Source organism: Theropithecus gelada, chromosome 7b (genome assembly GCF_003255815.1).
Source record: "Theropithecus gelada isolate Dixy chromosome 7b, Tgel_1.0, whole genome shotgun sequence".
Classification (NCBI taxonomy): Eukaryota; Metazoa; Chordata; class Mammalia; order Primates; family Cercopithecidae; genus Theropithecus; species Theropithecus gelada.
The window spans coordinates 5910624-5926539 of NC_037675.1; the positions used below are offsets into that span (position 1 = coordinate 5910624).

General features: G+C 39.4%; 1 protein-coding gene across 2 annotated transcripts in view; it reads right to left on the reverse strand.

Moving 5' to 3' along the window:
- Positions 1-15916, reverse strand: part of FANCI (FA complementation group I) — an 82641-nt gene that overhangs the window by 54859 nt on the left and 11866 nt on the right. For both annotated transcript variants that reach the window (XM_025391535.1, XM_025391536.1), the window contains exons 3-8: positions 11947-12019; positions 3412-3542; positions 2502-2658; positions 2365-2422; positions 799-840; positions 243-366 (exon numbers count right to left, since the gene is read on the reverse strand). In XM_025391535.1, coding sequence (XP_025247320.1) covers positions 243-366; positions 799-840; positions 2365-2422; positions 2502-2658; positions 3412-3542; positions 11947-12019 — 585 coding nt within the window. The remainder of the gene's footprint in view (positions 1-242; positions 367-798; positions 841-2364; positions 2423-2501; positions 2659-3411; positions 3543-11946; positions 12020-15916) is intronic.

Consider the following 15916-nt stretch of genomic DNA (forward strand, 5'->3'; position numbering starts at 1 on the left):
CTGAGATCTTTATCCCTTTTACCACCACAAAGAAAATGTAGCAATAGAAGAGATAATGCATGTTTTCCTTGGATGAGAAGCATGATCTTTTTACCAGGCCAAACCAAACCACTAAACATGAAATGAAAGCATCTATGTTCGGCTATGTTTGTTCTGCTATGTAAACCAAGGGTATGAATAAGTTGAATGGTCATAACTGGTCATACCACGAGAACTAAGGAGAAACAATTTTCCATTTGTACCTTGGAGGAGAGAACCAGAAGCTGATAGACCAAAGGTGGTATTTCTTGAAGATTCATCTTGGAGAACATGCTCAATGCTTTTTCCACCACAAATTCCACCTCTTCTGCAGTCAGAGGGACATCCCTGTGGATGAAAGATTCTAAAGGCTACAGACAGAGTCCAACTGCCTTGTTTTCAGAAATTCAATTCAGGGCTTTACAGTGGTTAAAATTCCATTAAACATATTTTAAGAAATAAAACTTGGGAGCAGAGAATTAAAGAGATAATAGATTATTATAACTGTCCCTTTTGATTTTTCTCTAATGAACCTTTAAGGGAACCGATAACCTTACCTAAGCAAAGTCATCTTAGAAAAAAAATCATAAAGTTACATTTTAAATAAGTAAATAAAGCCAAAAAGGAGGCAGGAGTGGGGAGGAAATCTGTAACAGAAAACATAACTACTAATATTCTTACAGTCAGGAGAGCGTGATGTTTACGTTTGCTATGGTTTAATTTCTAGCAAGTAAGTTCACAAAGTAGGATATACAAAGAAAAGGGAAAGATGATGCTTACTTGAACATGGAGGTGAGCTGGATTACGTATTGCTGATCCCACCTGGTAGAAGAAAATGACAAAGAAAGTTTATTTCATTCCAACTTATTTAGATATAACTTTGTAAAATTAATGAGGACAAAAAAAAGGGCCAATTCAAGTTTGATTTTGCAATACTGAGAAACAAGATCAAATAAATACCATTTAAAACAATAAAATAGCGGTTGTTAACCTATCTGACTTGCAAAATCAAAATTCTGATCATACCCAATGTTGGTGAAATTGTGGAAAACACACACTCTTCACATACTGTTTTAGGGAATGCATGACAAGTTGGCGGTATTTATCAACTTTAAAAATGCACGTAATCACAGACCTACCCGATTTACTATTTGAAATATATGACATGTACATGCTTACAAAAGGTCATCTAGATATATAAAAATGTTCAGGCCAGGTGCAATGGCTCATATCTATTATCCCCACACTTTGGGAGGCCAAGGATCACTTGAGGCCAGGAGTTCAAGACCAGCCTGGGCAATAAAGCAAGATTCCCATCTCTATTTAAAATTTAAAAAGACGTTCATTGAAACACTCTTTGTAACAGCACAAAAACTGGAAACAACCAAATAATCCGACAATTGTAGATTAGCCAAATAATAGATTACTGCAAACCATTAAAAAGAATGATGTAGAGTTGTATATGCTGACATGGACAGCTGTATTAAATAAAAAATGAAAGGTATGTTACGACATGTATTGAATAAACTCTTGTGTAATTAAAAACAAATAAATTGATACATATATGCTTAAAATTATTTATGTAAGGGATCTTATGTAAGCAACCATAAAAACAATTATCTGGTTTAGATAATCTTGGGTATTCCCTTCTTGACCTACATGCAATCACAGTGTTATATAACACAGTAAACTCTTTATTTTGTTAATTATATGGTAAGAATTTTTCATCTTTGATGTATACATTTCACTTTTAATAGGTATAAATGTCATGGAGTGGCTCGACCTTAACTTAGTTTACATGTTCTATTACTGTATGCTTATATTGGTCACAAATTTCTTGTTGAACATGTTCATATGTGAGGATTTTCTTGTATGTTGGAGTCATTCTTTAATGTAGATTCCCAGAAATACAATTACTGGTTAAAGGATACATTATTTGTATATTCTACTCCCTCAAAAAAAAAAAAGAAAGAAAGAAAAGATGCAGCAGCAGGGTAACTTCCCCAGCCTTCACGACCTTGAGACTCCAATAATGCTTAGATTGGAGCATTAAACACACTAAATTAACATTTAATTATGTGTATCTTAACACAATAAATTGCTGTACTAAGATACACAGTCAAGCAAATAAAACTATACGAACAGTCTTAGAGGACAGAATATAGTAAATCATCTCTTTCTCACTAATTCATTGCAGACTAAATAGTTTTATAGTGTTATATTCAAAACTACAAAAAAGAAGGACTTAAAACCTTCACAGACATAAATTCCTGAAATAAAGTGGCTTTTTTTTTTTTTTTGGCCACTTGTATTCCTAAGAAAGTTCTACATATTAATAAGACTCACCTGCCAGAACACAGGATGTTAATCAACTGCTTCTTACACTCTTCCCCACTCAGTACACCTAGAAATGCAAAATATACTGAGCAATAAATTTGAGTATGTGAATAGACAAAAAGCCAATAAAATTGGAAGAAAATTACCTTTTCCATAAGCCAGATTTTCCTTTTTGGTAGCCAGGGCAGTGAGAATGATAGGTAGTAACTCCAAAGATTTTCCATTCACTAGGCTGCCCTCTCTGACAGCACTAATAAACTCATTGGCTAATTCAACCAATAATGGTCCTGGAAAATGGTGAGCCTAAAAGTTCACAGGATAAAGGAAATCTCAAGCAGAAATCCCATGTTTGATATATCTTTCTAAGAAATAAAGTCTTTTGCTGAAATAAATTAATTGTCTGAGATCCAGAATTGGTCCCATAAGGGATTTATGGAATCATTCTGCTCTGTCTGGTACATAGTTATAATTGCGCAGGGCTTCAAAAGTTAGAATCCTCTGTCGGTTCCCTAATGCTTTCAGATATGCCAACTCTTCAAAGAGATATATGTCCATGGTACCAGAAATGTAATATGAATATGAACATCTAAGTGGATTATAACCCATTCATCTGCCTTTTTTTGAGATGGGGTCTCACTCTGCTGCCCAGGCTGGACTGCAGTGGCACAATCTCGGCTCACTGCAACCTCCACCTCCCTGGCTCCGGCGATCTTCTTGCCCCAGCCTCCCAAATAGCTGTGACCACTGACATGCACCACCAGCCTGGTTAATTTTTTTTTCTTTTGTATTTTTGGTAGAGATGGGGTTTCACCATGTTGCTCAGGCTGGTCTCAAACTCCTGAGCTCAAGCGATCCTCCCACCTCAGCCTCCCAAACGGCTGGGATTACAGGTGTGAGTCACTATGCCCAGCCTGCCTGCTTCTTTGTTTTTTAACAACAGGTCTTATTCATAAATAAGAACTATGCTAGGTTAGGCACTTAAGTTTTCCTTCCCTCAACAAACTACAAACCCCCCAAAATCTACCCTCAAATAAAAGTTTTTGTTTGCCATCTTACCTCCAGCATCAGTAATCCTATGATCTCAGACGCTATTTCTTTCTGCAAATCCCCTGATTCCACCAACTGGATACAATAAGTGTATATCTTACGTCTCCTAAGTGCTCCAGCTTCCTCACAGCAGGGGGAACCTTATTGTTTTAAACAGGGGGTACAGAAACAAAGGAAGAAATCTTACAAGATTGATAGATAAATAGGAAAAACGAACAGGTTTGTAGTTAAATACAAAAAATAGACTTATCAAACAACTGATTACTATAGTGCTTAGAAAAGCAATGGTTAAGGGCTTTGAAAAAGTGCTTAATTTAGCCAAAGTAAAGGGACGAAAATGTCATCTTTTCTTCATCCACCTATTTTATTAATTTATTTGAATACTTATGTAGTACAGGATGAAGTAACCTTCTAATAGGTCTTACAGCTTTTGAGAAGTCCAGTAACCCAAATTTAATAAGTTAATAAATCTATTTTCTTCAAACTTCTGCAATAGTTCTTTAAAATCACAACAGTTAGCAAGCTTTTTTAATGTGCTCTATACAAATACTTGTGAACTTTTAATATGTTCAGTGCTTTCATTTTGATAACTGTATCTCCATTTGATATTTTCACTTGTATAACTCATTTGCAGTCTGAAAATTTTTTTTAGTGCCAGTCCCTGAACATATCATTAAAAGTTAATTTTCTTTGCATTTTAAAATATCTGGATCATGAAGAAAAAGTGATGAAAATAAATAAAAACTGAAAAAAAAAAAAAGATAATAACAAGTGTTGATGAGGATGTGAAAAAATGGGCATCTTAATCCAGCCACAGTGGAAAACAGTTTGGCGGTTTCTCAAACACTTAAACATAAGAGTTTCCATATGATATGGCAATTCCACTCCTAGATATATATCCAAGAGGAAGGAAAACATATGTCCACACAAAAATTTATACATAAATGTTCATAGTAGTAGTATTTATAATAGATACAACTTAAGTCTTCATCAACTCATGAATGGAAAAATGTTGTATATCCACATAATGGAATATTATTCAGCAGTAAAAATAAACTACTGATACATATTACAACATAGAAGAACCTTTGTAACATTAAAAATGAAAGAAGTCAGTCACAAAGGACCATATGTAGAATGATTCCACTAAATGAAATGTCCAGAATAGACAAATCTGTAGAGACAAAAAGTAGATTCGTGGTTTCTTAGGACTGGAATGGACTAGGGGTTTGGAGAGGTGACATCTAAGAGATGCAAACCTTCTTTCAGGGGTAATGAAATTGTTTTAAAATCAATTGTGGTAATGGATACACAACTGTGAATATACTAAAAGCCACAGAATTGCTCTTCCATTTAGTAGTGCACATAGGCAGCTGCTATTGATCTTTCATTCTTTCCTTTTCTCTGATATTTCTATAAAACATTTAGCAAGTTTCCATACAGGTTGACTCAACCAATCTTGAAAGTTCTTTCAGCCAAGCACAGTGGCTCATGCCTGTAATCCCAGCACTTTGGGAGGCCGAGGCAGGCGGATCATGAGGTCAGGAGATCAAGACCATCCTGGCTAACATGGTGAAACCCCGTCTCTACTAAAATACAAAAAAAATTAGCCGGGCTTGGTGGCAGGCACCTGTAGTCCCAGCTACTCAGGAGGCTGAGGCAGGAGAATGGCGTGAACCTGGGAGGTGGAGGTTGCAGTGAGCTGAGATCGCGCCACTGCACTCCAGCCTGGGACAGAGCAAGACTCCGTCTCAAAAAAAAAAAACAACAGGGGCACGCCCAAGATGGCCGAATAGGAACAGCTCCAGCCTCCAGCTCCCACAGTGAGTGACACAGAAGACGGGTGATTTCTGCATTTTCAACTGAGGTACTGGGTTCATCTCACTGGGGAGTGCCGGACAATCGGTGCTGGTCAGCTGGTGCAGCCCGACCAGCGAGAGCTGAAGCAGGGCGAGGCATCGCCTCACCTGGGAAGTGCAAGGGGGAAGGGAATGCCTTTTCCTAGCCAAGGGAAACTGAGACACACAACACCTGGAAAATCGGGTAACTCCCACCCTAATACTGCGCTTTACCAAGGGTCTTAGCAAGCGGCACACTAGGAGATTATATCCCACACCTGGCCCGGAGGGTCCCACGCCCACGGAGCCTCCCTCATTGCTAGCAAGGCAGTCTGAGATCTAACTGCAAAGCAGCAGCGAGGCTGAGGGAGGGGCGCCCGCCATTGCTGAGGCTTAAGTGGGTAAATGAAGCCACCCAGAAGCTCGAATTGGGTGGAGCCCACCGCAGCTCAAGGAGGTCGGCCTGCCTCTGTAGACTCCTCCTCTGGGGACAGGGCATAGCTAAACAAAAAGCAGCAGAAACCTTGGCAGAGGTAAATGACCCCGTCTGACAGCTTTGAAGAGAGCAGTGGATCTCCCAGCACGGAGGTTGAGATCTGAGAACAGACAGACTGCCTGCTCAAGTGGGTCCCTGACCCCTGAGTAGCCTAACTGAGAGACATCCCACACTAGGTGCAGACCGACACCTCACACCTCACACGGCAGGGTACACCCCTGAGACGAAGCTTCCAGAGCAAGAATCAGACAGCAACACTCACTGTGCAGCAATATTCTATCTTCTGCAGCCTCCGCTGCTGATACCCAGGCAAACAGGGTCTGGAGTGGACCTGAAGCAAACTCCAACAGACCTACAGCTGAGGGTCCTGACTGTTAGAAGGAAAACTAACAAACAGAAAGGACACCCACACCAAAACCCCATCAGTACGTCACCATCATCAAAGACCAAAGGCAGAAAAAACCACAAAGATGGGGAAAAAGCAATGCAGAAAAGCTGGAAATTCAAAAAATCAGAGCACATCTCCCCCTCAAAAGGAACGCAGCTCATCGCAAGCAACAGAACAAAGCTGGACGGAGAATGACTTTGACGAGTTGAGAGAAGAAGGCTTCAGTTAATCAAACTTCTCAGAGCTAAAGGAGGAACTACATAACCAGCACAAAGAAACTAAAAACCTTGAGAAAAGAATGGATGAACGGATAACTAGAATAATCAATGCAGAGAAGACCTTAAAAGAACTGATAGAGATGAAAACCATAACATGAGAAATACATGACAAATGCACAAGCTTCAGTAACTGACTCAATCAACTGGAATAAAGAGTATCAGCGATTGAAGATCAAATTAATGAAATGAAGCAAGAAGAGAAGTGTGGAGAAAAAAGAGTAAAAAGAAATGAACAAAGCCTCCAAGAATTATGAGATTATGTGAAAAGACCAAATCTACATCTGATTGGTGTGCCTGTAAGTGACACGAAAAATGGAACCAAGTTGGAAAACACTCTGCAGGATATCATCCAGGAGAACTTCCCCAACCTAGGAAGGCAGGCCAACATCCAAATTCAGGAAATACAGAGAACGCCACAAAGATACTCCTCGAGAAGAGCAACTCCAAGACACATAATTGTCAGATTCACCAAAGTTGAAATGAAGGAAAAAATGTTAAGGGCAGCCAGAGAGAAAGGTCGGGTTACCCACAAAGGGAAGCCCACCAGACTAACAGCAGATCTCTCAGCAGAAACTCTCCAAGCCAGAGGAGAGTAGGGGCCAATATTCAACATTCTTAAAGAATTTTCAACCCAGAATTTCATATCCAGCCAAACTAAGTTTCATAAGTGAAGGAGAAATAAAATCCTTTACAGACAAGCAAATGCTGAGAGATTTTGTCACCACCAGGCCTGCCCTACAAGAGATCCTGAAGGAAGCACTAAACATGGAAAGGAACAACAGGTACCAGCCATTGCAAAAACATGTCAAAATGTAAAGTCCATCAATGCTAGGAAGAAACTGCATCACCTAACGAGCAAAATAACCAGCTAATATCATAATGACAGGATCAAGTTCATACATAACAATACTAACCTTAAATGTAAATGGACTAAATGGTCCAATTAAAAGACACAGACTGGAAAATTGGATAAACAGTCAAGACCCATCAGTTTGCTGTATTCAGGAGACCCATCTCACATGCAGAGACACACATAGGCTCAAAATAAAGGGATGGAGGAAGATCTACCAAAAGGAAAATCAAAAAAGCAGGGCTTGCAATCCTAGTCTCTGATAAAACAGACTTTAAACCATCAAAGATCAAAAGAGATAAAGAAGGCCACTACATAATGGTAAAGGGATCAATTCATCAGGAAGAGCTAACTATCCTAAATATATATGCACCCAATACAGGAGCACCCAGATTCATAAAACAAGTCCTTAGAGACTTACAAAGAGATTTATACTCCCATACAATAATAATGGGAGACTTCAACACCCCACTGTCAACATTACACAGATCAACAAGACAGAAAGTTAACAAGGATATCCAGGAATTGAACTCAACTCTGCACCAAGCAGACCTAATAGACATCTACAGAACTCTCCACCCCAAATCAACAGAATATACATTCTTCTCAGCACCACATCGCACTTACTCCAAAATTGACCGCATAGTTGGAAGTAAAGCACTCCTCAGCAAATGCACAAGAACAGAAATTATAACAAACTGTCTCTCAGACCACAGTGCAATCAAACTAGAACTCAGGACTAAGAAACTCAATCAAAACCGCTCAACTACATGGAAACTGAACAACCTGCTCCTGAATGACTACTGGGTACATAACGAAATGAAGGCAGAAATAAAGATGTTCTTTGAAACCAATGAGAACAAAAATACAACATACCAGAATCTCTGGGACACATTTAAAGCAGTGTGTAGAGGGAAATTTACAGCACTAAATGCCCACAAGAGAAAGCAGGAAAGATCTAAAATTGACACCCTAACATCACAATTAAAAGAACTAGAGAAGCAAGAGCAAACACATTCAAAAGCTAGCAGAAGGCAAGAAATAACTAAAATCAGAGCAGAACTGAAGGAGATAGAGACACAAAAAACCCTCCAAAAAATCAATGAATCCAGGAGCTGGTTTTTTGAAAAGATCAACAAAATTGATAGACCACTAGCAAGACTAATAAAGAAAAGAGAGAAGAATCAAATAGATGCAATAAAAAATGATAAAGGGGATATCACCACTGACCCCACAGAAATACAAACTACCATCAGAGAATACTATAAACACCTCTATGCAAATAAACTAGAAAACCTAGAAGAAATGGATAATTTCCTGGACACATACACTCTCCCAAGACTAAACCAGGAAGAAGTTGAATCCCTGAATAGACCAATAGCAGGCTCTGAAATTGAGGCAATAATTAATAGCCTACTAACCAAAAAAAGTCCAGGGTCAGGCAGATTCACAGCCGAATTCTACCAGAGGTACAAGGAGGAGTTGGTACCATTCCTTCTGAAACTATTCCAATCAATAAAAAAAGAGGGAATCCTCCCTAACTCATTTTACGAGGCCAACATCATCCTGATACCAAAGCCTGACAGAGATACAACAAAAAAAGAGAAGTTTAGACCAATATCCCTGATGAACATCGATGCAAAAATCCTCAATAAAATACTGGCAAACCGAATCCAGCAGCACATCAAAAAGCTTATCCACCATGATCAAGTGGGCTTCATCCCTGGGATGCAAGGCTGGTTCAACATACGCAAACCAATAAACATAATTCAGCATATAAACGGAACCAAAGACAAAAACCACATGATTATCTCAATAGATGCAGTAAAGGCCTTTGACAAAATTCAACAGCCCTTCATGCTAAAAACGCTCAATAAATTCGGTATTGATGGAACATACCTCAAAATAATAAGAGCTATTTATGACAAACCCACAGCCAATATCATGCTGAATGGGCAAAAACTGGAAGCATTCCCTTTGAAAACTGGCACAAGACAGGGATGCCCTCTCTCACCACTCCTATTCAACATAGTGTTGGAAGTTCTGGCTAGGGCAATCAGGCAAGAGAAAGAAATAAAGGGTATTCAGTTAGGAAAAGAAGAAGTCAAATTGTCCCTGTTTGCAGATGACATGATTGCATATTTAGAAAACTCCATTGTCTCAGCCCAAAATCTCCTTAAGCTCACAAGCAACTTCAGCAAAGTCTCAGGATACAAAATCAATGTGCAAAAATCACAAGCATTCTTACACACCAGTAACAAAGAGCCAAATCATGAATGAACTCCCATTCACAATAGCTTCAAAGAGAATAAAATACCTAGCAATTCAACTTACAAGGGATGTAAAGGACCTCTTTATGGAGAACTACAAACCACTGCTCAGTGAAATAAAAGAGGACACAAACAAATGGAAGAACATACCATGCTCATGGATAGGAAGAATCAATATCGTGAAAATGGCCATACTGCCCAAGGTAATTTATAGATTCAATGCCATCCCCATTAAGCTACCAATGACTTTCTTCACAGAATTGGAAAAAACTGCTTTAAAGTTCATGTGGAACCAAAAAAGACCCCGCATTGCCAAGACAATCCTAAGCCAAAAGAACAAAGCTGGAGGCATCATGCTACCTGACTTCAAACTATACTACAAGGCTACAGTAACCAAAACAGCATGGTACTGGTACCAAAACAGAGATACAGACCAACGGAACAGAACAGAGCCCTCAGAAATAATACCACACATCTACAGCCATCTGATCTTTGACAAACCTGACAAAAACAAGAAATGGGGAAAGGATTCCCTATTTAAGAAATGGTGCTGGGAAAATTGGCTAGCCATAAGTAGAAAGCTGAAACTGGATCCTTTCCTTAGTCCTTATACAAAAATTAATTCAAGATGGATTAGAGACTTAAATGTTAGACCTAAAACCATAAAAACCCTAGAAGAAAACCTAGGTAATACCATTCAGGACATAGGCATGGGCAAGGACTTCATGTCTAAAACACCAAAAGCAATGGCAACAAAACCCAAAATTGACAAATGGGATCTAATTAAACTAAAGCTTCTGCACAGCAAAAGAAACTACCATCAGAGTGAACAGGCAACCTACAGAATGGGAGAAAATTTTTGCAGTCTACTCATCTGACAAAGGGCTAATATCCAGAACCTATAAAGAACTCAATCAAATTTACAAGAAAAAAACAAACAACCCCATCAAAAAGTGGGCAAAGGATATGAACAGACACTTCTCAAAAGAAGACATTCATACAGCCAACAGACACATGAAGAAATGCTCATCATCACTCGCCATTAGAGAAATGCAAATCAAAACCAAAATGAGATACCATCTCACACCAGTTAGAATGGCAATCATTAAAAAATCAGGAAACAACAGGTGCTGGAGAGGATGTGGAGAAATAGGAACACTTTTACACTGTTGGTGGGACTGTAAACTAGTTCAACCATTGTGGAAAACAGTGTGGCGATTCCTCAAGGATCTAAAACTAGAAATACCATTTGACCCAGCCATCCCATGACTGGGGATATACCCAAAGGATTATAAGTCATGCTGCTATAAAGACACATGCACACGTATGTTTATTGCGGCACTATTCACAATAGCAAAGACTTGGAATCAACCCAAATGTCCATCAGTGACAGACTGGATTAAGAAAATGTGGCACATATACACCATGGAATACTATGCAGCCATAAAAAAGGATGAGTTCGTGTCCTTTGTGGGACATGGATGCAGCTGGAAACCATCATTCTCAGCAAACTATCACAAGAACAGAAAACCAAATACCACATGTTCTCACTCATAGGTGGGAACTGAACAATGAGATCACTTGGACACAGGAAGGGGAGCATCACACACGGGGTCCTATTGTGGGGAGGGGGTCGGGGGAGGGATAGCATTACGAGATACATCCAATGTAAATGACCAGTTAATGGGTGCAGCACACCAACATGGCACATGTATACATATGTAACAAACCTGCATGTTGTGCACATGTACCCTAGAACTTAAAGTATAATAAAAAAACAAAAAACAGAAAGTTCTTTCATGAATAGGAAGATGTGTTTTTGTACCCTTGCAGAAGAGATCTAATTTACTTGGGCGAAGAAAAATAAACCAAGTTAACGTACCTAATTAAGAGTCCAAAGACACTTAATTTTTGCCTTGTAAAATTTTATCCTACCAGAATTTATAAAACCACTATAAGTCACAATCTGTAACAACTTAAACTAGCCCTTGTTCAAGACAGGAGAACAAATATGTCTCACTGGGCATGAAGAATCTCTATACAAGGCACCTTAAGATACCCCATTTCATTAAACACCAGCGGTTACTCGCCCCTTGTTAAGCATGGATTATGTATGAAACATTGCTGTTCTCTTCTCCACAATCTTAAAAGCACAAGTAAACCAAAGCAGATTTTACGAAAAGCACATTATGTAATTATAGGCTCCAAAATCAGCAACACAATCTCAGGTAGCCACTTCAACTCCCTTCAGTAAAATTATTTAAGTCCACTAGACAGGAAACTGCTGCTGTAGTTGATTCTGCAGAAGCCTCAAAACATGGAAAATGTTCCAGTGGGGCTTCAAACAGTAAGAAAAGTACCAAAACTAAACAAATCTACCAATGAATGTAGGAGATAGACAGAAGTTACATTAATTATTATTACCTTTGAAGATGGCTCTCAGGAGTGCTCCAGCAACTTTTCCTTTCACTGCTTGATTCTGAAGGAGATTAGTCAACTGCAAAGAAAGAAAAAGCTACAAGTCTCTGTCAACAGTCTTTTACCCCAATGACCTAAACACTCCATATGAAAAAGTACTCCTGTCAGGTTCAGATCATTCAGAGATACCAAGTATTACAAACACCATAATTTTTAGACAGAGGAGGGTATATCTTAATATGATCCTGGACTGTCAAGACTAAAATCTATTCATACTCATTCTATAAACATTTATGGAGCACTCAGCACTAAGTTGGGAACATACATTCATCCAACAAGTACTTTGTGAGCGTGTTATTTTCCTTAGGCATGTTATAAAGATGAACAAGACAGACATAGTAATTTGACTCAGAGTTTATAATAGAGCAGGAGGGGAAAGGATGGCAGAAAAAAAATTGTAAAAGAACCAAATAAGAGGCTGAGATAGAAAATAAGTGAGGAGGCCGGGCATGGTGGCTCAAGCCTGTAATCCCAGCACTTTGGGAGGCCGAGACGGGCGGATCACGAGGTCAGGAGATCGAGACCATCCTGGCTAACACGGTGAAACTCCGTCTCTACTAAATACAAAAAACTAGCCGGGCGACGTGGTGGGCACCTGCAGTCCCAGCTACTCGGGAGGCTGAGGCAGGAGAATGGCGTAAACCCGGGAGGCGGAGCTTGCAGTGAGCTGAGATCTGGCCACTGCACTTCAGCCTGGGCGGCAGAGCTAGACTCCGTCTCAAAAAAAAAAAAAAGAAAAGAAAATAAGTGAGAAAAGGAAGGAAACTTCATTTAGGGTAGTAAGGGGAAGCTTCTCTGAAGTAGGTGACATTTAAGTAGAGACCTAGAGGACAAGGAGGAGCTAATTATTCAAAGGAGTTAGAGAAGGATATTCCAGATAGAAGTATGATCATGTGCAATGGCCAAGAAGAAGCAAAGAGCTTGGCATATTTGAGGCCAAAGTCTTGTTTAAAAAAAAAAAAAAAATCAATATGGCTGGAGAATAATAAAGAAAAGAATAGATGAGTTTGAAGAGAGACAGGAAAGGACCAGATTATGAAGAATCTTACAGGCCATGGTAGAAGTTTAGCTTTTGTCTATGCAACAGAAGTTACTCAAGAGAAAAGAAGGAAATGAGATGATATTTTCAAAAATCATCCTTGCTCCTTGTGTGGAGAATGAGTTATGGGGGTTTAAGAGTGAAATGGGGATACCTGTTAGTAGACTGCTACTATGTTTAAGAGAGAGATGACAGTGGCCTAGACCAAAGTAATAGAGGTGTTATAAATTGAATTGTGTCCTCCCCACATCCCCAAATTTCATATGTTGAAGTTCTAACCCCCAGTACTTCACAATGTGACCTTATTTGGAAATTGGGTTCTTGTAGGTGTGATTAGTTGATGTCATTAGGATGGGTCCTACTCCAATGACTGATGCCCTTATAAAAAGGGGAACTCTGGACACAGAAACACAAACAGGGGGAATGCCAAGTGAAGATGAAAGCAGAGATCAGGTGATACAAGCCAAGGAATGCTAAAGGTTGCCAGCAAACCACCAGAAGCTAGGCAAGAGACACAGAACAAATTCTCATACCCCTCAAAAGGAACCAACCCTGACAACACTTTATCTTGGACTTCTAGTCTCCAGAACTGTGAAACATTACATTGCTGCTATTTAAGCTACCCAATTTGTGGTACTTTGTAACAGCAGCCCTAGCACACTAATACAGAAAATGAAGAAAAGTGGATAGATCCAAGATAAATATTTGAGAACTAAGAATAGAAATTCCTTAGTTTGGAAGTGAAGTAGGGGGTGGTGATGAAGGAAGAAATCAAGGAGGACTCCAGCTAGCTGGGTGAATAGTGGCACCATCCGTTTACGTGGTGAAAATCTGGGATTAAGGAAGCATCTAAATCACCCTGAGAGTTTACTAAAACAAATTTCCGGGTTCTACTCGCAGTTTATGATTCAGATCTGCTGTGAGGCTCAGAAGCACTATTCTGAGATACCCAAGTAGAAGTGCCAAGTAGATGACAATGAAATATGCCAAAGTGGAGCATCAATGGAAACAGATGAGACCATCCAGGAAAGAATATAAAGAGAAGAGAAACACCAAGAGTCAGTCGTTAAAAAGAGAAGCAGCTGCCAGCAAACACAAAGGTCAAAAACACTGGAGGATAATCTAGGGAGAGAAGTGTCACAGAAACCAAGACTAATAAAACAATAAACTATCTCTTCCACAAGTACATGAAGCTGGTGTTTCCAGCTGGAGTCCATCTCTCTACTAAATATATAATAAAGAAGTATCTGACTACTCTTGCCTGTACCTTCCAACAGAGTACTTGATCCTTGACATAACCCTTAGAGCAGCAGTTCTCAACCAGTGATTTTTGTTCCCCAGGGGACACTATACAATGTCTAGAAACATTTCTGGTTGTCACAGCCGGATGGGTGCTGTTGGAATCTAGTGGATAGAGGTAAGGGATGCTATCATTCTGCAGTGCACTGGACAGCCCACAACAAAGATTTATCCAAGCCAAAACGTGAGCACTACCAAGGCTGAGAAGCTGTTGACTCTTTTTGAAATAGTTCAGTTTCAACAGAAAGCAGTGTGGCATAGAAGGCGGGGGGAGAAAAGCTGGATCCAGAATCAGAAGCCCTGTATGTAAATCCTAGCTATACCATTTACTAGCTATATAACCTCAGGCAAGTTATTTTATCTGTCATGTGTGTCCATTTCTCCACCTCAAAGGACTGAGATAAAGGGTAGAAGAATTTGCACGGAGCCTAACACACGACAAGTACTCAACGAATGTTAATTTTCTTCTATTGTCTCTGTCCTCTACTCCCCTTCTTCCTCCTTCCACTTATGTGATCTTCAGTCTTCCTTTTGACCATGTTCAGTTATACTTTTCACTACCTTTTAAAGCTCAGAAATAGAGCAAGTAAGATTTAAGTATCCCTGTTATCTCAGAAGGCTTTAAAATTTTTAATTGGCAGACTGGAACTACCAAGTTAACAGTACAATCCAAATAAATTTTAGTTTTTTTAAAAAAATAGAACATTCTTCATTTTGTGTTGTCTGATGTTTCCTTGTGGCTAGATTGAGTTTGTGCGGTCTCACAAGAACACAGGTGATATCATGTCATTCTGGGAGTATCACATCAGGAAGCACATGATGTCCATCTGTCCCTCGTTGGTGATATTAATTCTGATCCCACTTTATAATTACTTCCCCCACCCTGTCCCTTTGCCACCAGTAAGCAATTTATAGGGAGATACTTTAAGACCATGCAAATATCTTGCTCCTCATCTAATTTTCTCCCTGTAAAATGGAAAAGCCCAACAGAAACCACTGTTACCAAGTTATCAGTCAGTATCACCAGGAATGACACTGACATCAAGAGCTCAGTGATTTGATACACTAAAAAGGGCATGGTACCATTTCTGTGGTCCTTATGCCAGGCATACATAACCTTGGTCCAATCATGAGACAACACCAAACAGGCCCTAATTGAGACACATTCAGCAAAACAACTAATCAATACTCCTCAAGACTATCATGATCAACAGAGATAAGGAAAGACTGAGAATTGTTGCAGAATGCAGGCTATCAGGAGGAAGTGACAAGTAAGAGCGATGTAGGATGCTGAATGGGATCCTGGAACATAAAGAGAACATTAGTGAAATAATTACTGGGGAGAATTGGAATAAGGTTCTTAGCTTCACTAATTGTATCATATCAATGTTTTTCAAGTCCCCCTGGATTTAGCATTCATTGGTATTTCTTGCCTGGTTCAATCTTTACCATGACAATTGCAAAGTAATGATTTTCCAACTCCTGCACTGTAAGTAAGAGAACTCCTTTCTACCCATGTATTCATTTACTTACTTTACTTACCTTACTTACTTAGAGACAGAGTCTTCTTTGTCGCCC